We start from the raw sequence: 20,801 nt of genomic DNA, 5'->3' as shown, positions 1-20,801 counted from the left end.
TGATTCGATTTGGAAAATTATTTCTTATATGCTGGATGTACAGTGAATTTCAGTGATTCTAAACATCTATATTGAATGTAAACATAACCTGCATTCAGTATCCTAGTGTGAGATACAATAATTATCATTTAATTTTGGTTCTCCTGTTAGCTATAATAAAGCTACCCAAGGGTAAAAAAAAAAAAATTCTGATATGGTAAATATTAACAGTTATAACCCACATAATCAAAAACTCTTGGGAGTCCTTAGTAATTTTTAAGAGCATAAGGAGTCCTGAGTCCAAAATGTGTGAAAATCACTGGATTTAGTACATTGTGGTCCATGTAATATGGAGAATTATGCAGTCCTCAAAAATATCACAGAAATGTATTTGTTGATAAGGAAAAACATTCATAATATATTAAGTGGCAAAAGGTTACAAAATGGTGTGCTGTGTTACCCTATTCTTATTTTAAAATATATATGCATATGACTAAAAGATGATTCTAACTTTAAAAAGTATAGATCATTTCCCTTTATTGCAGAATGGAAATCTCTTGATTATAGACTTTGGCATTTTTAGGAGATGGTGCTCTCTTGTTCACCATTGCACCCCTAGGCCCTATTGTAGAACTTCCACATACTGTTTAAATTCTGAATATTTGTCCTTTCTCTTTAAGGAATACCTATACATCTCATTGTCTCATTGTCCTTTTCCCATTCTTAAAATTTCCATCTTAATCCCCATGAATTTAGGTTGGAAAAGAATTTTTCTGGCCATTTAGTTTTTCAGCATGTTTTTTGTTTGTTTGTTTGGTGATGGTGGTGGTGGTGGTGATGGTGGTGGTGGTGTTGGTGGTGGTGATGGTGGTGGTGTTTTGGGATGCCCAGGAGGGTCAGAGAAATCTTTTGGGGGTAGGCAGGATTTGTGCTGTTACTAAAACTCTGCTTTCTTCAATCCTGGTCAGGAATCTATGTCTGAAATATCATTCCAGGGGAGAATAAAATGTTTTCTTAGGTTAATGATCTAACATTTTGGTTTTCTCAAAGTTTAAATATTATATAATTTTGTATATATATTTAAAAGTATAATAATTATGAAAATAAATTTAAGATTATAGCAAAGCACACTTTAGGAACCTTATTGTTTATTCTGGAGTATTTAAAATAAATGTTTCTCTGTCTTTACATTCAGTGTTGATATCCATGCCTTCATTGAGATTAATCAGTCATATCACTGAAGGAAAATGTTTATTCTCCCCTAGAGGTGAGAATTTAGAGGTGCTGATGTCTTCTTTGGATAGAGTTTGGGTAGAAATGAAAACACTCAGTAAGATAGTTGGAAATCATCCTTCCTCCTAATTTATTTAACCATAGTGTGGGTTAATAAAAGTAATGGGATATGGCCAGTAGCAAATTTGAATTTGCAGAATGCGTTCTACTTGTATTTCCCCCTCTGCCTTTAGTGGCTTCTGAGGTCAGGTTCTTTTGCATCTTCATTTTTCCTAGTGAATCAGCATCAGCTATCTCAGATATGTCCCCACCTATATTCAAAAGAACTTGTAGATATGTATATACTGATATAGAAAAAAATGGTCAAGATAAAATATTTAATTAAAAACGTAAATTGCAAAACAGATGTACCAGTGTGATCACTTTTTCTTAATATGTTTGTGTGGACACAAAAAAACTGGAGGGTAAACATGCTCCAAATTATGCACATCCCCTAGAATTCTAGTAAAATGTGAGTCCCAGATATCCAGATCCTTCTGATGAGAGTAGTCCCTGCCTACCTTCCACACCACCCTTGGCAGGAGTGAAAAGGAGTTCCCAGAACTCAGCTTGTTCCGGTTAACACCCTCAGGCCTCCCTCACAGGTCTACCCAATACTCACAGCTCCACCCCCTCTGCCTTAAGACCATCAGGACTAATCTAATTGGTTCTTCATCCCTGCTTGCACCAATCACGGTAAGAAGTCCAGGAATCCAGATCATCACTCTTCTCACCCTATTCTTGTACATGCTCTCTTTTCAGTCCACATCCAACCCTCCCAACTCCCGAAATCTTTTCCCCATGCCCTCTTGAACTCATTCACTGGCAGAATCTCCTATGTTATCAGCCACTTTCTGAACATTCCCTTTACTCCTTGTTCTAACTGAAATCCATCTCTCCCACAGTATAGCCATGTGAAATGTTGGCTTTTTTTTTCTTTCCCAATTCACCCCCTCGCCCACTGGGTCTGGAGGGGGCAGTGCGTGTTCTTTCTTTTTATTGCTACTTCCAAACTATTCTTTTTCCTATCTCACTGAAACTACCCCTCCAATTTTGAACTGATGTCATGAGACTCACCACCCAGTACCCCTCCTGGTTGCAGTCATCTACTAACCCCATGTCATTTCCTTCCTTCCTTTCTTTTTTTTTTTTTTAAGATTTTATTTATTTATTTGTCAGAGAGAGTGAGCGCACAAGCAGTGGGAGTGGCAAGCAGAGGGAGAAGCAGACTCCCCACTGCCCGGAGATCCTGATGCAAGACTCCATCCCAGGACCCTGGGATTGTGACCTTGAGCTGAAGGGAGACACTTAACCAATTGAGCCACCCAGGCGCCCCTCCTTATTTCTTGAAGATGTTCTCTCTTGGCTCTATGATGCTTCCCAATACAATTTTTGCTACAATTCTTGTGAGTTTTTAGTAGGTGAAGCAGCCAATACACGTTTCTCAGTTCCTTGATCTCTCCAGTGAATTTGTCTTCTGTCCTTCTTCACCTACTCCTTCTTTGATTCTGTTTATGTCAGTGATTTTAAAAGTATGGTTTCCATCCAATAGCATCAGCATCACCTGGGAGCTTGATAGAAATACATATTTTCGTCTAGTGCTCAATGATTCATTAGTTGCAAATAACACCCAGTGCTCATCCCAACATGTGCCCTCCTTAACACCCAACACCCAGTTACCCCATCCCTCCACCTCACTCCCTTCTGTAACCAACAAAGACTTAGGATGTACTATATGCTGGCTAACTGAACATAAAAAAAAAAAAAAAATACGTATTTTGAGGCCCCGCCCCTCACCTACTAAGTCAAAACTCTAAGGATGGGACTAACAATCAGTGGTTTAACAAGTCCTTCAGGTAATTCTGGTGCATGCTCTTGTTTGAAACCATTGCCATAGTTCCTCATTAAAATCACTCTCTTGAATATACTTTGAGCTTCTTTACCTTACCCTCACTTTGTAGTATTCACCTGGAAAAATCACAGCTTACATTAAATTGTGTTCTCTGTCTGCTTTGAGCTTTTATTTGGCAGCTAACCTTAGCTAGAGAAAATCACAAAATAATATTGAGTGGTCTTTGCACTAAATTCATGACCACCAACCTCCAGTGGGCCTTCAGAGCTGTCTGGCAGTCCTACTACAGTTCTCTAATCCCTCATTTTCCCACTCTACAAATGACTCATCCATTCTTCTCTGTTTTCTAACATCTCTTCCATTCTCACCCTCAGCTAATGATGTTGTTTCCTATTTTACTAAGAAAAGTGAACCAATCAGAGGGGGATCGTAAGCTAGCCCCCTAGCCATATCAGTACCCATATACTCTCTCCCTTTCTTTCTGTTACTATATGTGAATGATCTGGGCACCTACGTAAGGCCAGCGTCTGTACTGGTGCTGTAGGTCCCATCTTCTCCCACTTACTCAGGGACTTTCTTCCCTGATTGGCTTTTTTTCTCCCACATTCATCGATTTTTCCCCATTACTAGGTCGTTCAATTAGCAGATAAACATGCTGTATCTCCCATCTTTAACACAAGGCATCCAAAAGGCACTTGGCATCCAAGAAGCACAGTTCTGTCAGCTGTTATGTTTGCAATATAATGCTTATCACTAGAGGTTTGACCATCAGTTCCAGCCTTCTCATATGACATTTGTGAATTGAGCCCTCACTCCAAATTACTGAAAAGTCACACAGACTCACACATACACACACACACAACCAACGAAGATGGGCAAGGTATTTTATAGAACTGCTACTGTGTGTTCATTGACATGTAATGTCAGTGGATTGGAAACCCTCTATTCCTTCTAACTTTAGTTGTCTGATGTATTGATAGGCTAAAACTGAATGTTTATGCTCTACAATGAGAAGTCTCTAATTGAATTCCTGAAAGAGAGGGTAGAAGAAAAGTGGACTAAGGAGGACAGAGAACTCTAGGAACTAGAAGTTCTAGATATCCAAGAATTATTATGCCTAATAATTTTAGACTCTTAATTATCTCTTCTTGCCCCAGATCCTAAAAGAAGATCTGTCTCTCAGTATTAGGAATACTGAGGGGCAAAAATATTTGATTTGTAAGTTCTTTCTGTTATTCGTCATGGAATGCGTTCCTGTCATTTGGAGGCAACTGAAGCAAGACACAGAATGCTTATTAGACTGCCTGTTTTGCTGCAGCCAATAAACTTAAGGCTCAAGGATCAGGCCAGGATCAAAGAAGCCATGGATAAGTAACACCACACAACCTTTTCCCCCAATCTCAGTATTCATTCTTTAAGAGTAAAATAACATTAATTACACAAAACAAGCTATTAAACAATGTGAAAACACCAAGTTAGAGCTTAAAGGAGGATATCAAAATTTAGGATTAAGAGTAATTAACTAATTAGCTTATAATCAATTTCTTAAAGCTCATTTGCAGTGGTATTTTAAGCAGTCTATGATTCCAAGTTATTACCTCTTTTAACTACTCTGCCAATTAGAGCCAGGTTGAGAAAGGCTTTTTTTTCCTAGATATAATTTGCACAGTATAAAATACACCCTTCTGAAGTTTGTAATTCAGTAGGTTTTAGTATATTCAACAAGGTTGTACAGCCATCAGCACTATCTAATTCCAGAACATTTTCATCATCCCCCAAAACCTGTATTCATTGGCAGTCACTCCCTATACCCTCCTCCCCTCAGTCCCCAGCAACCACTAATCTACTTTCTGTCTATATGGATTTGTCTATTCTGGACGTTTCATGTAAATGGAATCTTACAATATGCAGTCTTTTGTATCTGTCTTCTTTTACTTAGCAGAATGTTTTCAAGGTTCATCATGTAGCATGTATCAGTGCTTCATTCCTTTGAATGGTTAAATAAAACTCCATTGTATGAGTATATCACATTTTGTTTATCCATTCACCAGCTGATGGACATTTGGGTTGTTTCCACTTTTTTGGCTATTATGAATAACTCTGCTATGAACATTCATGTACAAGTTCTTGTGTGGACTGAGAAAGTCTTTTGATTTAGTATTTTTAAGTTTTTCAAAACAGCCAGCTTCCTTTTTTGAATCAGAAATACCCTTCTGATGTAGCAGAGCTTCCTCTTAAATATATAACTTTTTTCCCCCATAGCATCTTTTGAGCAGAATCTTTAGTGTCACTTCACAGTGACTCTCCTGTCTTTCTGGACCTTATTCTAACATTGAACACAACTGAGCTCATTTCCCAGGCTTGCTGTACTATGTATTTGTGTCACTCAGATTTTCACAGCTTTGCTGCCTCATTTATCCCACAAGCCTTCTTCACTCTAAGGTCTTGGTTGATGGTATCATGTCAGTCTTCATAGCCATGTTAAGCTGAGGCTGGTGAACGACTTGACAAGTTTGTTTATAAAATAAAGGCTAGACTTATTTTGGCACAACACGTTGCATATATAGTATTAACTGTTTAGCAGTTTTCTACAAGTCAAAATAAATGATTTACTTCTTCAGGCAATTGTTCAAATTTTTCTCTATCCTGTGTAATCAACCCATTTTTTTTTTTCTTAAAATATCCCATAGTGCTGATTCTTTCCAGAGAAAGAAAGAATTAATATTGTGTATCACCATTGTCTTCACTAAAAGGAATTATAATCCTTTCTGAAGAGGATTCAGAAAGCCCTAAAGAATCAAGCCTGAGTTTCAGACTAAGCCTCAAAGAATGAATTCTACAAAAATGGAATGTGTTGGGTGTCACATACAGCTTTATTCTTTCTCCTTCCTAGTCTCACCTTCGTTGAGAAACAGGCTTTCTAGACTCACTCCTAAGTTCTTTAGGTCCTTTCAGGACACGGTAAGAGAGCACCTTTTCCTGCTTTTCTTAGAAGGCTATCTTAAAAAATCCTTCACTTTTTCAGGTCACAGCAGAGGCTAGCCTTTCTTCCACTTAAGTTGGATAAGGAACTTGTAAAACTCTGTACCCAGGAACCCACCACAGCTGGTTCTCTTTGAGAAAGATTATCATCCTTGCTCTAGCCTGTTTCTCTAGGGGAACATGTATGGAACACATAACGAACCCCAGTTTAGGCAGCTGGATCTTGAGGTAAAAAGTGATGGACCCCAGTCGTCCCCAGAAGAGAGAGAGTATGAAGCTTTTTCATCCTCTGGTCAAGCTGTGTTAATATAGTTGCCTTGAAGACCCAGGTTGAGCACATTGTCCAGACAGAACAAACATGTGTCATCAAACAGGGTATGCTCATGAATGATCCGTAAGCTAAGAAGAGATGCAGGTAGTTGTGCAGGAAAACACCTACTGTTGACTAGTTATCTTATTTGGATGGACTTCATATATGCTCTAGAAGGCAGGAGAAAAGATCTCCTGGTTTATTTCAGAAGGACATTGGGAAGACCTTACAGTTGACTCTTTTCATTATAACTGCCCACAGTTCCACCCTTTCCATGGTCTTAAACTGAATTTATAGACTATGCATTAATAATTTTCTATCCTTCATGCTGGGTAGCCCCCCCCCAGGGGAAAACTCTCACCCAAAAACACCCAGCCCCATGAATTGTACTTACTCTATGATAAACATAGAGAAGAGAGTAGATAATAGGTCATGTTTGCATCCGTAGTGAAATTCCTCATACTTGATTTTTTTCCCACTAAAAAAGAGGTCACTCCAAAAACTCTGTTCTTTGCAACTATATTTCACTTATATACTTCTTGAAACTAACTCATTCTGAGATACCTTCTAGAACCAAACACATTTATTTCCATATAAGCACAAGTAAATAAGTAAAAAGCAAATAAACCAACCTCATGATAGTCTTTTTCCATCAATAACTTATTGCCGTGGACCAGTTCTTTCCTAAGCGCCGTTAGGGGGCCTGGTCTTTTCTCCTTCTGATTTCTTTGGAAAGCAGTTAGATAAAAACTACAGCTCACTTCATCATCAAAAGAAATGGAGAAATGTTTTCTTAGGAGTATAGCAGAACAGGCTCTTTTTTAACTACTCTTCTGACTTGGAAACTTCAGAGACTTATGGGAAGTGAATGAAATGAAAGTATTTGTTTTTCTTTGCTCCAAATCAGCTTTATGCTAGCTTTACGCTATAAGAAACCACTTATTTATTATCTCCATACCCTCAGCACCAAGTGAAGTGTCTGTGTATGTGGCCAGAAAAATACTTGTTTGAGTGACTATAAAATTGACCTTACCCTCAAGAGTTTAGATTCTTGGAAAATAATTATCAGATTATAAAATATTGTAGTAGAAACCCTTTTACTAGAACACAGTTGGGATTGATAATTACTCAGTAGGGAATCATAAACTCTGTGTATGTATTAAAAAATTTTATTTTAACTCAAAACATTAATTTATTCAGATCTTTTGATAGAAGGCCAAAGCCTTTTCTTCGACTATCATTGGAAATTGGAGGTCCATAAAATCTTTCTTTAATAAATCACATTCAATACATTTTTTGACTGATTTAGAATTTCTTTAAAGTGAAGAAGGAACTTAAGTCAGTAGTGAAGCAATTCAAATGTAGACTCCTCCTAGATTTTCATTATCTTGTCCATTATCTCACCCATACGTAATTTTACAGCAAAAAAAAAATGAACTTTTTTACTAACAGCTTGCCTTTACTGAATCTTTTTTAAAATGATTTTATTTTTTTATTTGAAAGAGGAAGAGTATGCACGTGCCTGTGTGTGTACCAGGGAGGGCCAGAGGGAGAGTGAGAGGGAGAGAGAATCTCAAGCAGACTCCACTGAGCGCCAGCCCCACTCGTAGCTTGATCCTAGGACCCGGAGATCATTACCTGAGTGGAAACCAAGAGTCAGCTGCCCAACTGACTGAGTCACCCAGGCATCTCTTTTTACTGAATCTTTATAAAACAATTCGACTTAGTTGTTTTATTTTCAATTTTAGGAGTTTTAGAAACAACGGCTTTTTTTCTACATCCATATTTCATTAGCTTATGTAATACGTAATTGAATTGAGTAATTACTGTAAAAAGTACAGCCAACATAAACAAGTGGGTACAGGCACAACCAACTCTTATTAAGCAACTACTGTGATAAGAAATACGAGAACATAACAGTAACTAAATTGTTAGTCATGGATCAGTATGTTCCAGGTGTCAGGTTCTCTCTTTTACAGGAGAAATGAAGATCATTGGCTGAACCAGAGAGTAGGTTAAGTAGAAGTCATTTAAGAGTAATGGTATTTCATTAGGAGAATTGTAGTAAAGGGGGCTTACATAGGGAAGCCTTCATGAAATAGGTAAAATTTGAGTTAGATTTTGAAGGATGGTTAGAGTATATATGATTTGAGGAGAAGGAGCAGGAAAGGGATGATGGGATGAAGAGTCACCTCCCACATTGCTGTTGGGAAGAACAAGGGGAATACAGTTTAAGATGTAGTTTAATTGAAAAAGCATTAAGTCATAAGCCTAAGACCTAATGCCATTCATAACAGAGTTTTTTGATGTTTTAATTTGGAGGTAAATAATGAAGGAGTAAAAGGTTATTCTAGGCAAAAGTGCAGGGAAAAAATCAGGGAAAGCTAGAGCTCAGAGTTAACATGTAAGCCCAGTGAGAGGAAATTGGGGGAAATGGAAGAGCCCAAGTTAAAGTATTAGAACAGTGATTTCAACCATAATCTTCTGTCAACCATACTATATATTGAGAGTTTTCATGTAAGATTTTGTATGAGTGGAGAATTCCACAGCTTAAAAAGAAAAAAATTTGAAAACCATAGGTTTAGGCATATAAGCCCAATGTACACATCATGAAGCAAGCGTCAGAATGTTTGGAAGGAAATCAATTTTTAAAAATGTAGATCAGGGCACCTAGGTGGCTTAGTGAGTTACGCATCTATCTTCAGATCAGGTCATGATCCCAGAGTTCTGGGATCAAGTCCTGCATCTCGCTCCTTGCTCAGCGGGGAGCCTTCTTCTCTCTTGGCCTGACACTCCCTCTGCTTGTGCCTGCTCTCTCTCTCTCTCTCTCTGACAAATAAATAAAATCTTAAAAAAAAAAAATGAAGGAAACAATGGAAATCCAAAGAATTTAATTCCCACTAAATTTGACAAAAGTTCAGTAGAAGAGAGTTATGAGCTATTTTTCATTTGGGGGTTTATTTGGTAATGATGTTTGGTTTATATTTTCTAGAAATAGAAAATAAATATTGATTGAATAATGTGATCAAATATAAAGATTGAAGAGGATGTTTGAAGTTTTATTTGTAAATGACTATATGAGGCAGATGTTTAGTGTATAACAAAATAATAGAATATTTTTAAAATTTGAGATGATTTCTTTAAATCTCCTTAAAGAAGAATGTGTCACAAATTCAAGACTACTATGTCATTGCTGTTTGCTCATCTTTTTGACCTTTACTGTAGCCATATTTCACTCACATGTATCTAAACCTGCTTTCTTATGACATTCAATTGTTCCACTTTCTTTATTTTTTAAGATTCTATTAATTTATTTATTTTGAAAGAATGAAACAGTGTGCTAGTGCGGGCAGGGGCAGAAAGAGAGGGAGAGAGAGAATCTTTTTTTTTTTTTTAAGATTTTATTTATTTATTTGACAGAGATCACAAGTAGGTAGAGAGGCAGGCAGAGAGAGAAGAAGGGAAGCGGGGCAGAGCAGAGAGCCCGATGCGGGGCTCGATCCCAGGACTCTGGGATCATGACCTGAGCCAAAGGCAGAGGCTTTAACCCACTGAGCCACCCAGGTGCCCCAAGAGAAAGAATCTTAAGCAGACTTGCACTGGGTAAGGAACCCTTGACCCCATGACCCCAAGATCATGAGCTAAAATCAAGAGTCAGACGCCCAACCAACTGAACCATCCAGGTGCCCCCAGTTGTTCCACTTTCTTAACCCACACTTTGACAAAAAATTTTCAAATATGCCCAGATCCAGGATCACTCCAGCAAAGTATGTTGGATAACTTAAGATAGGCTTCTGCACACAAGCCAGAAAAAAAGGATTTGATTTTAAAATATAAGATCAACAGACCTCTTTCTGTATTACCATTTGAGGGTGAACGTTTTTCTCCATATTTTCACTGGATATATCTAGAGGGTTTTTTGTATTTGCTTCCCTTCAAAGAAGAAATTTTAAAAACTGTTCTTAAAATGATAGATTGAAATTTGAAGTGTAGCTTGTTCTTTTTTCATAAAACACTAAATAGCAAAACCAAAAATGCTCTACATGTTCTTTTTCTAATAGTTTGAGGAGAAACTGACTTATGTGGATTGATATCTCACATACTCTGAGTTTAAGAAGTTAGCATTATCTGAGAAGTTGCTATTTTTAGGTCCAGCTGTAATGTTTCTAACTTTGGTGCTAGAGTGGTGGGTGCTTCCTTTCCCAGAAGGCTCTGTATTCTCAACATGTGCAGGTCAATTTGACAAAAAGCTATCTACAAGGAGCAACAGGCCCACTGCAGGCGTGTTTCTAACTTGAAAATTATGATCAGATATTGGGAGCCACTGGCTATATTTGGGAACCAGTTGCATGTCAGTACAAGCATGGATTGTGGTCCCTGGAGACTGGGAGAGCACAATGTTTGAACTTAATTTCTTTTGGAGATAAGAAGAAAATACCTCTCTACTTGACAAGATTGACAACTTTTTAAATCTGACCATCTTCAGAAGTGTGCTGGACAGTGGCTAAGTAAACATCCACTTTTCAAAGATGATGATCAAGGAAACATCTCTACGAAGGGACCCGGATTTAAGGGGAGAATTAGCTTTCCTGGCAAGGGGCTGTGATTTTGTTCTCCCGTCACGGTTTAAGAAGCGGCTGAAGTCATTTCAGCAGACACAGGTTTGGAACTTGGGTGTTTCTTTTAAAATATTTTTATTACTAATAAAACCACCCAGTGAACTAACTTACAAATAATTTTACAGCTCACTTGATATTAGATCAAGGAATTAATCTGTGTCCTCTATTCAGCTATTTGCAGAAAGCTATTTGTAGAGAGATTCCAACAGGTTTAAAAATAGACCTTCTGGACCTGAAGTACAGTACTCACATTTTTGTCTTGTAGAGAGGGAATCCAGTTTTAGAGACAATAATTACACCTTAACAAGTATCGTACAATTTCAAATTTCATAGAAGTATCTTTGAGAAACTAGAATTTTTGTGTTAAAATTCTTCTTTGCCCTTTGAATCAATAGACTATGTTTGTATTAACATATATACATCTGTAATGAATTGTTTTTAAAGTATCAATCCCGGTAATCTTCTTTTGAAGGAAGAACTAATTATGTATAGAGAGAGTTGTGTGGACGTGATATAATGTATGTAGGTAACAAAGGATGGCAGTTAATTTCTGGGTTGTAAAAGAAATGTCCTCTCTTAGCAAGCTGTGATACTGAGTCATTTCTGCCTGTGATGACAACTTTGCAGAATCCATGCTTCCTTGCATATTCTGTAGGGCCAGTGTTTTACCAATTTGCCTTACCTTGAATACAGTATGAATCAAGGGTCATACAAATGATGGCCACCCAGAATTCGGCAAGAAACCATAGTTTCATAATTATTATGACCTAGAGTAATTTCAGATTGAGTGAACCATATAAATTGCCTATTTTTAAAAACAGGTCAAAAATGGTCAAATACTAGGGGCGCCTGGGTGGCTCAGTGGGTTAAGCCGCTGCCTTCGGCTCAGGTCATGATCTCAGGGTCCTGGGATCGAGTCCCGCATCGGGCTCTCTGCTCAGCAAAAAGCCTGCTTCCCTCTCTCTCTCTCTCTCTGCCTGCCTCTCCGTCTACTTGTGATCTCTCTCTGTCAAATAAATAAATAAAATCTTAAAAAAAAAAAAAATGGTCAAATACTGAAAATGCTACAGTGACATAATAGTATAAGGATACTAAATGATACGATGTTTTTAGACCAAAACTGAAATGGAGAATTGAGATACTTTCCCCAGCTAGTTCTATTTTAATGCTGTTTCTAAATTTGAATTTTTATTCAAAAATTTTAATAAATTTTTTTTCAAAATGAGTGCCAAACTTGCTGGTAAATCTCCCAAATTTTATAAAACTGTATTATTCTGTAGTATTTATAAAGGGCTAGTTTTATGAAACTACTTTAAATTACGTGTTTTCTATTGAATTCAGTGGAAAGTAAGTTGATAACACATAAAAGTACAAAATAAATGCATTCTTTTTCTTTTCCCTTTTAAATATTAACATCAATTTTGTTAAATATCAGATTTAACAAAAAATTAAAAAATACTTCCCTATCAGTGAATTGCTTGATGTTAACAAGTACTCTAAGGAAAGAAAAGTGGGTTATATAATTGAATACCCATTTAAATAAAAACTTTGACAGTTAGCCAGGGTTTGTTCTCAATTTTTACTTATTTCTGTTGAAGCAGACATGTAGAGTTAACATAGAAGGCCTTGCCCTAAAACTTTTTCACTAGTGCATGTTCACTATACTATTGGATTTCATCCCCACTGGCACCAGTGTTCTTAATCCTATGGTTACAACTCCCTGGATGTCACACCACACAAAACATTTGGGGAAACAAAAAAAGAATTTTTATGATTGTATACTTGTAGTTACAGACCTGTTTCAGCATAGAATAATAGAAAGGGGATGACACTAATATAAATGACCTATTTACATATAAACATAAAGCCCTGGGACGCCTGGGTGGCTCAGTTGGTTAAGCAGCTGCCTTCGGCTCAGGTCATGATCCCGGCGTCCTGGGATCGAGTCCCACATCAGGCTCCTTGCTCGTCGGGGAGCCTGCTTCTCCCTCTGCCTCTGCCTGCCATTCTGTCTGCCTGTGCTCGCTTGCTCTCCCTCTCTGACAAATAAATAAATAAAATCTTTTAAAAAATAAATAAATAAATAAAGCCCCTGAAGAATTATATGTCTTCTTGTAGAAGTTTAGGAACAGTTTCTACTGTTATTGACTCATGGAACATTGTAATAATATTTACAGCTTAGCATTAAAACAGAAAGTAATGTTTATGTACAGATTATCAATTTGTTAAGTCAAAAGTGGTTTGTAAACTTTAACTTGTTTTACAAATGTAAATGATCATTTCTTGTTGAATCTGAAGGACCATGCCAAAGTATGCTTAACCTTTTGAGAACCTCACCCTGTGGCCTTGTGGCTCATTTTCTTAAATAAGGACATATCTGTGCCTAGCACTGTTCTGAATCTTTTACCTGTATTAGTTACATCCTGTAATTTCCTTTAATCTTCACAACAACCTTCAAGAAGTAGGAGTTATAATCTATTTTATTACTGAATTCTAAAATGTTAAGTAACTTCCCTGAGGTCACAGAACTCATCACTGTGAGAGAGCTCATCACACCAGAGCCACCACTGTTTTCTTTTTTTTTTTTTTTTAAGATTTTACTTATTTATTTGACAGAGAGAGATCACAAGTAGGCATAGAGAGAGAGAGGGAAGCAGGCTCCCCGCTGAGCAGAGAGCCTAATCCGGGACTCGATCCCAGGATCCTGAGATCATAACCTAAGCCGAAGGCAGCGGCTTAACCCACTGAGCCACCCAGGCACCCCCATCACTGTTTTCTTTTAAGTTTTTCATATTTCATTAGCCTCACTTCTCTCTGTGTGATGTTTTCCTTGTTTGTTATTTTATAGGGGTGACATAAATAGTGCAGCAAAATCTTGGCATGACCAACTGGCCTTTATATCCCCAGTAGTATTAATATATGAGCAGGCTCGACTCTACTGTATTAGTGTCAGATATTAACCTGAAAAATGGGCCATGCGTGACAAGAGAAGATTAAGTCATATTCATCACATATTTATGTGAATGAAGCTTATCTTCCTATAATACTCATGCTTTTCAAGGGTAGCCAAGATTTTTATCCTGAGTTTAAAGGTCTGTTATGAGCCCATATGTCAAAAGGAAATATGATATTCAGATCTACCACTCAGAGATAAATCATTGTTAAGACTTTAGGAATGGCATTAGTATAATTTAAGGAAAATGAACATTTGAGTAATATTATATGTTCATGGTGGTCAGCAGTCATGTCACACTTTCATACTTCATGAAGTACTTTATGAAGTGGCTGTGCCCATGACCCTTGATAGATAATTTGATCAAAATTAAGAGAAGAAATTAAAACTTTGAAAGTCTTCATGGAATTCTTTTTGCTTTTTCTGCCAGGAATCTCAGAACTAAATTTAGTCTTCGTTGGTAAAGTAGACTTCTACCTGAATGTTAGTGTACCTCTCTACCCCTTTCCCTAAATCATAGATAATCTTAATGTCTTCATTGCCCACCACCCCCCACCCACCCATATACTGTCCTTTCTTATGTCTCTTTATGGCATTCCACATCAAATCTTTTTTGGAAAAAGGAATGATATAAACTATAAATGAATTAAACTCTAAAGGGAGTTTGGCTGTGATGAAATTAATAACCACGATCCTTGCCTATTACTGGAGTGTACCAAAAATGAGAGAAATGTGTATCATAGAAAAATATGGCATGCCCCCAGGGGCAAGTAAATCAACCTGGTGAAAGACATTCCAAAACTAAACCTCTTTAATTTTCTTAACAAAGACTTTCTCTGCATCAGGGACTGATGGTGATTTTACCTAGACAAAGTCAAACTAGAGAGAAGAAGGTAAAAGGAGCCCCCCTAATATATTTTAGATTTATGCATTTTAAAAGAACTTATTCTTTTTTTTTTTTAAGATTTTGTTTATTTATTTGACAGACAGAGATCACAAGTAGGCAGAGAGGCTGGCAGAGAGAGAGGAGGAAGCAGACTCCCCGCGGAGCAGAGAGCCTGATGCGGGGCTCGATCCCAGGACCCCGGGATCATGACCTGAGCTGAAGGCAGAGGCTTTAACCCACTGAGCCACCCAGACACCCCTAAAAGAACTTATTCTATGTGCCTGTTGAAGTAGAGGTAGAAATGTGCAGAAAGATGAACAGTCTTTGAAAAAAATTTACTAATCTAATTCCAACAGACTAAGAATACACTTGAAGATACAGAATACACTGTCGGATTTTTAAAGCATAAATCTATGTAAACTCTGGTATTGACAGATAGTTAATGTATTTACTTTTTATGGATAAGCATTCCCTAGAAGCAAACTTATCATCCTGTAGGAGTAGAGTGAGCTCTTGATCTCTACTGTCTCTATTCTTATTACTGGTCAGGACTTTCAAGAAATATATGCTGTTTAGAATTTTTGTGTCTCATAATCACATTTTCCTTCCAGATTCAAAATAAACCAGAAAAGAAACCTGGAACACCTCTTCAACCTACAGCCACCTTTCCAAGTAGTCCCCAGCCTCTCTCCGTTGTTCCTCATGTGAATAATGTTGTGAGTGCACCATTGTCCATAAACATTCCACAGTTCTACTTTCCTGAAGGACTCCCCGATGCCTGCAGTAACCATGAACAGACTCTAAGCAAAATTGAAACTGCTTTCCTGGATATTGAAGATCAGAAAGCGGACATCTATGAAATGGGAAAAATTGCAAAGGTAATGTAACTACTAACTGATGTATTATCTCTCTCTAACAGTCCCAATTTCTCTCTCTTCATTGCCTCTTTGCTCTCTGTTTTTAAGCATGGCTTAGTTTTTTTCCCTTGTTGAAAAAATGTATTTGATCCTGATACACCGTCTGTGGTCCCATTTCATGGAACTCATAAGTTTGAATAAAACTTGAGTGTTTTTCCTCTTTATCCTCCCATTTAATATAGGAATTTCATCCATGACATCATCAACACATAAATTCATTCTCTGCTTGAATGCTTTCAGTGACAGGAAGCTCACTGTCTTGCCAAGCAACCTGTTCCATTATTAAATAGCCTCACTTGTTAGAAAAATTTTCCTTGTATTGAATATGAATGTCTTTTTTTGTTGTCACCCATTGATCGTAACTCAGCCCTGAAGCCAGACAGGGAACCATTGGGCCAGCTCAACACTAATTCTACTCAGAAATAAATGGATTTACTGCTAGGAACCAAGTCTTTGATACCTTCCAGTGTACCCAACTGCTTCTAATTTAGGATCTTAGCCTTTCATGCCAGGACTACTGAATATCTTCAGTAACTGGATGCTACATCTCCTGTCTCCTCCTAGAACAATTAATACTGAGCATGAGCATCAGATTATATTTGATCATGGCATTCCCCAGCTCACCATCTGTGGCAGCACTTCGCTTTGTTTTGTTTGGTTTTTATTTTCATGCATATAAACTGAAGGGTCAGATCATATCAGGATTTAGCAGTGGTTCAGACTGTGCTTCAAGAGGCAGAGGGGTTTAATAGACTAAGGGTTGCATGTGGGCAAGTAGTAGACTAAGTGGAAGCTCCTGAGACCCCGTGTGCACTTTCACAGTTCCCCTGCTTCCAGGAATAATATTTTTTTAATATTTTATTTATTTGCCAGAGAGAGCACAAGCAGGGGGAGCAGCAGGCAGAGAAGGCAGAGGGAGAAACAGGCTCCTTGCTGAACAGAGAGCCCAATGCAGGGCTTGATCCCAGGACCATGGGATCATGACCTGAGCCGAAGGTAGATGTTTAACTGACTGAGCCACCCAGGCACCCCTCAGTGATAAGATTTTAAAGTTTGGATACTACTGATCTTGAGGACAAAACCCAAACCACTATTCCCTGCCTAAGCCTGACCTATTTGCCCTCCCATAGGATTGCCTCTGCATTTGAGCTCTCCCAGTTCTCCCCTCCAAAATGGGCTTCCACTCCTGCCAACCCCCACTTCACTCATCCTTTAAGACCTACCTTCCAGGGCGCCTGGGTGGCTCAGTGGGTTAAGCCGCTGCCTTCGGCTCAGGTCATGATCTCAGGGTCCTGGGATCGAGTCCCGCATCGGGCTCTCTGCTCAGCAGGGAGCCTGCTTCCCTCTCTCTCTCTCTCTCTCTCTCTGCCTGCCTCTCTGTCTACTTGTGATCTCTCTCTGTCAAATAAATAAATTAAAAATATTAAAAAAAAAAAAAGACCTACCTTCCATCATGTCTTTGGAGAAGTCCCTAATTACCCACTTCAGTCACGTCCTGCCCTCTTCTCTACCTACATTCAGAACATTTGTTACTGTTGGGGATTTTTGGGGGGTTTTTTGTTTTATATTCTTCTCTTTAATCAAATTATTGAGCACATTGTGTTAAGCAAAATACCACACTTAGAAAAAGTAAAGCAGGGAGCCTAGGTGGCTCAGTCATCAAGTGTCTGCCTTCGGCTCAGGTATGATCCCAGGATCTTGGGATTGAGCCCCGCCTCAGGCTCCCTGCTCAGCGGGGGAGCCTGCTTCCCCCACTCCCACTCCCCTGCTTGTGTTCCTTCTCTCACTGCCTCTCTCTCTGTCAAATGAATAAATAAAATCTTTATTTAAAAAAAAAAAGTAGGGGCATCTCGGTGGCTCAGTGGGTTAAAACCTCTGCCTTTGGCTCAGGTCATGATCCCAGGGTCCTGGGATCGAGCCCCACATTGGATTCTTCGTTCAACAGGGAGCCTTCTTCCCTTCCTCTCTCTCTGCCTGCCTCTCTGCCTACTTGTGATCTCTGTCCATAAAATAAATAAAATCTTTAAAAAAAAAAAAAAGTAAAGCAGATAGATTCTTTTTGATGGCTGAGTAGTATGCTATCGTCTGTGTGGGTGTGTGTGTTTATATACATACCACATCTTCTTTATGCATTTATCTGTTGATGGACATCTGGGCTTTTCCCTTATTTTGGCTACTGCAGACATTGCTGCTATAAACATTGGGGTGCATGTGCCCCTTTGGATCACTATATTTGTATCTTTGAGGTAAATACCCAGTAATGCAACTGTTGGGTCTTAGGGTCTATTTTCAACCATTTGAGGAACCTCCATATTGTCTTCCAGAGTGGCTGCACCAGCTTGCATTCCCACGAACAGTGTAAGAGGGTTCCCCTTTCTCCAAATCTTCACCAATATCTGTCATTTCCTGACTTGTTTATTTTAGCCATTCTGACTGGTGTGAGGTGGTATCTCATGGTGGTTTTGATTTGTATTTCCCTGAAGCTGAGTTGATGTGAAACATTTTTTTCATGTGTCTGTTGGCCATTTAGATGTCTTCTTTGCAGAAATGTCTGTTCATGTCTTCTGTCCATTTCTTGGTTGGGTTATTTGTTCTTTGGGTGTGGAGTTTGATAAATTCTTTAATAGATTTTGGATACTAACTCTTTATCTGATATGTTATTTGCAGGTACCTTCTCCCACTCTGTGGGTTTCTTTTGGTTTTGTTGACTGTTCCCTTTGCTGTGCAAAAGTTTTTTGTCTTGATGAAGTCCCAATAATTCATTTGTAAAGTAGAGTGATTTTAGGAGAAACAAAAGGAATTCTTTTTTTATTTCCACCTTCTTCACCCCCCCATCTTAGAACTTGCTTTTTGGGGGCACCTGGGTGGCTCAGTGGGTTAAGCCACTGCCTTCGGCTCAGGTCATGATCTCGGGGTCCTAGGATTGAGCCCCGCATTGGGCTCTCTGCTCGGCAGGAAGCCTGCTTCCCTTCCTCTCTCTCTGCCTGCCTCTCTGCCTACTTGTGATCTCTCTCTGTCAAATAAATAAATAAAATCTTTAAAAAAAAAAAAAACTTGCTTTTTGAACCCTTAGATATTTCTGATGAAAACTCTCATTGCAGAAATGAGAGCTCACCTATTACCTCTCTATTTTATTTTTTTTTTAAGATTTTATTTATTTATTGACAGACAGAGATCACAATTAGGCAGAGAGGCAGGCAGAGAGAGAGAAAGGAGGAAGCAGGCTCCCTGCTGAGCAGAGAGCCTGATGTGGGGCTCGATCCCAGGACCCTGGGATCATGACCTGAGCCGAAGGCAGAGGCTTTAACCCACTGAGCCACCCAGGCGCCCCTTACCTCTCTACTTTAGACTTAAGGAAACTGAAGTTCTGTGAGTACTTAACCTGAAGTCACGAACTAGCACATGTCAGGAGGCTAGTCCTCTAACTCCTGGCATTGTACTGTTTCTACCATATGTTATCTCCCCTGAGCATATGCTAACATACCGTTAGCTAACTTCCAATCAGTATCCACCCAAATAAATTACAGGTTCTTTCAGGGCATTGGTATTTTCTTACCCAAAACTTTGAGAGATGGCAACTGTATGAGCCAAGATGGTAAATTATCTGAATGAGGTGGTACTATGAATCTAAATCCAAGAGACAGAATTTAGTAAGGCTGAAGGAAATCTGCATTTAGAGATAACATGTTAACTGCATAAATGCCAAACAAGGTTATTTCTAACATGCCAACAGTGTGGGTAAGAGAAACAGGCAGTTTCATGGATTGCTTCAGGCAGGCAGACAAGGAGAAACTGTACAGATTAAGGGACATAATAGTTCCTGGTGCTGTGCTGGGCACACTACAAATGGAGAGCCAATCCAAGTGAGACCCACACCTGTTCCGTCTGGAATACAAGTCCTGTAGATAAGCTTTCCTCCTCTGAATATTCCCTACTTGACTGAGGATCCTGTTCTCCTCTGCCTTTCCACAGCCTTGTCTCTACCCTTCTGCTGTGGCCCTTCTGCCCTTGTCTCATTGTAGCGCTGCCTGCTCCATGGTTCAGTGGTCCTCTAGCATTCAACAGATTTATGTCATCATTCTTGCATTTAGCTAATCCCCATTTAACCCAGCTTTTACTTGGCTATGGCTGTCTATTAACACTCACTAAGCGTCCTGTTTTCAGTCTCTTTTCCTGTGTGCATCGGTCTTCTCTGCCAGAGGGTGAACTCTGTGCCCATACCATTTGCACTGCATGTGCTTGTATTCTCATGACAAGTTGGGTGTAGGTAGAGGAGAAGAAAGACAGCCTTTAAGGGACAATGAAGGGAGAGGTAGAGCAATAAATGAACCCGTCTCAGAATTCTTGTAGTCTGTAAAGCTGTTGGGAAGGCCAGCTTGAGTCTGCAGTCTATTCTTAGTACAGGCTATACTTGAATGTAGCTGTAGAAACTGGGGTCTGTTTTTTGAAGTGCAAAGAAAACGCTGTGTTTATGAAATCTGCATCTATTGCTGAAGTTTACCTAATTCATTTTTTACCTCAAACAGCCATGGAGATATTAATACCATTTCTGATTAAATTCTCAGTGTGTAATATGTACTTTTTCCCACAGCTTTAAGTGATGAGGGAGAAGAAATTAATACAGAGAATGAATCTAAGAGAAAAGCAGAGTAGGAACATACACTGAGGAACACTAAGAAAAGCATTTGTCGGGGCGCCTGGGTGGCTCAGTGGGTTAAGGCCTCTGCCTTTGGCTCGGGTCATGGTCCCTGGGTCCTGGGATCAAGCCCCGCGTCGGGCTCTGCTTGGCGGGGAGCCTGCTTCCCCTTCTCTCTCTGCCTGCCTCTCTGCCTGCTTGTGATCTCTGTCTGTCAAATAAATAAATAATATCTTAAAAAAATTTTAAAAAAGAAAAGCATTTGTCTTTGGGATCAGAAGACTCACCGTGGAGTTTTAACCGCTAGCAGAAAGTTGAGAAGAAGAGGGAAAGTGTCTTCTGAACTTACAGAGATCATCAGCTTCTCTCTTCTGGCTGAGGTAGCACTGCCTTGA

At 38.9% G+C, this 20,801-nt stretch overlaps 1 protein-coding gene across 6 annotated transcripts in view; it reads left to right on the top strand.

Moving 5' to 3' along the window:
* PPP2R3A (protein phosphatase 2 regulatory subunit B''alpha) overlaps window positions 1-20,801 on the top strand; it is a 210,849-nt gene that overhangs the window by 75,641 nt on the left and 114,407 nt on the right. For 5 of the 6 annotated variants that reach the window (XM_047736286.1, XM_047736302.1, XM_047736293.1 and 2 more), the window contains one exon: window positions 15,465-15,731. In XM_047736286.1, the coding sequence (XP_047592242.1) occupies window positions 15,465-15,731 (267 nt within the window). Of the gene's footprint in view, window positions 1-10,587; window positions 11,057-15,464; window positions 15,732-20,801 lie in introns of those variants that run through there. The other variant, XM_047736330.1, reaches the window with a different exon arrangement.

Source organism: Lutra lutra, chromosome 1 (assembly GCF_902655055.1).
Source record: "Lutra lutra chromosome 1, mLutLut1.2, whole genome shotgun sequence".
Lineage (NCBI taxonomy): Eukaryota > Metazoa > Chordata > Mammalia > Carnivora > Mustelidae > Lutra > Lutra lutra.
This window is presented reverse-complemented; position numbering and strand designations above follow the sequence as displayed.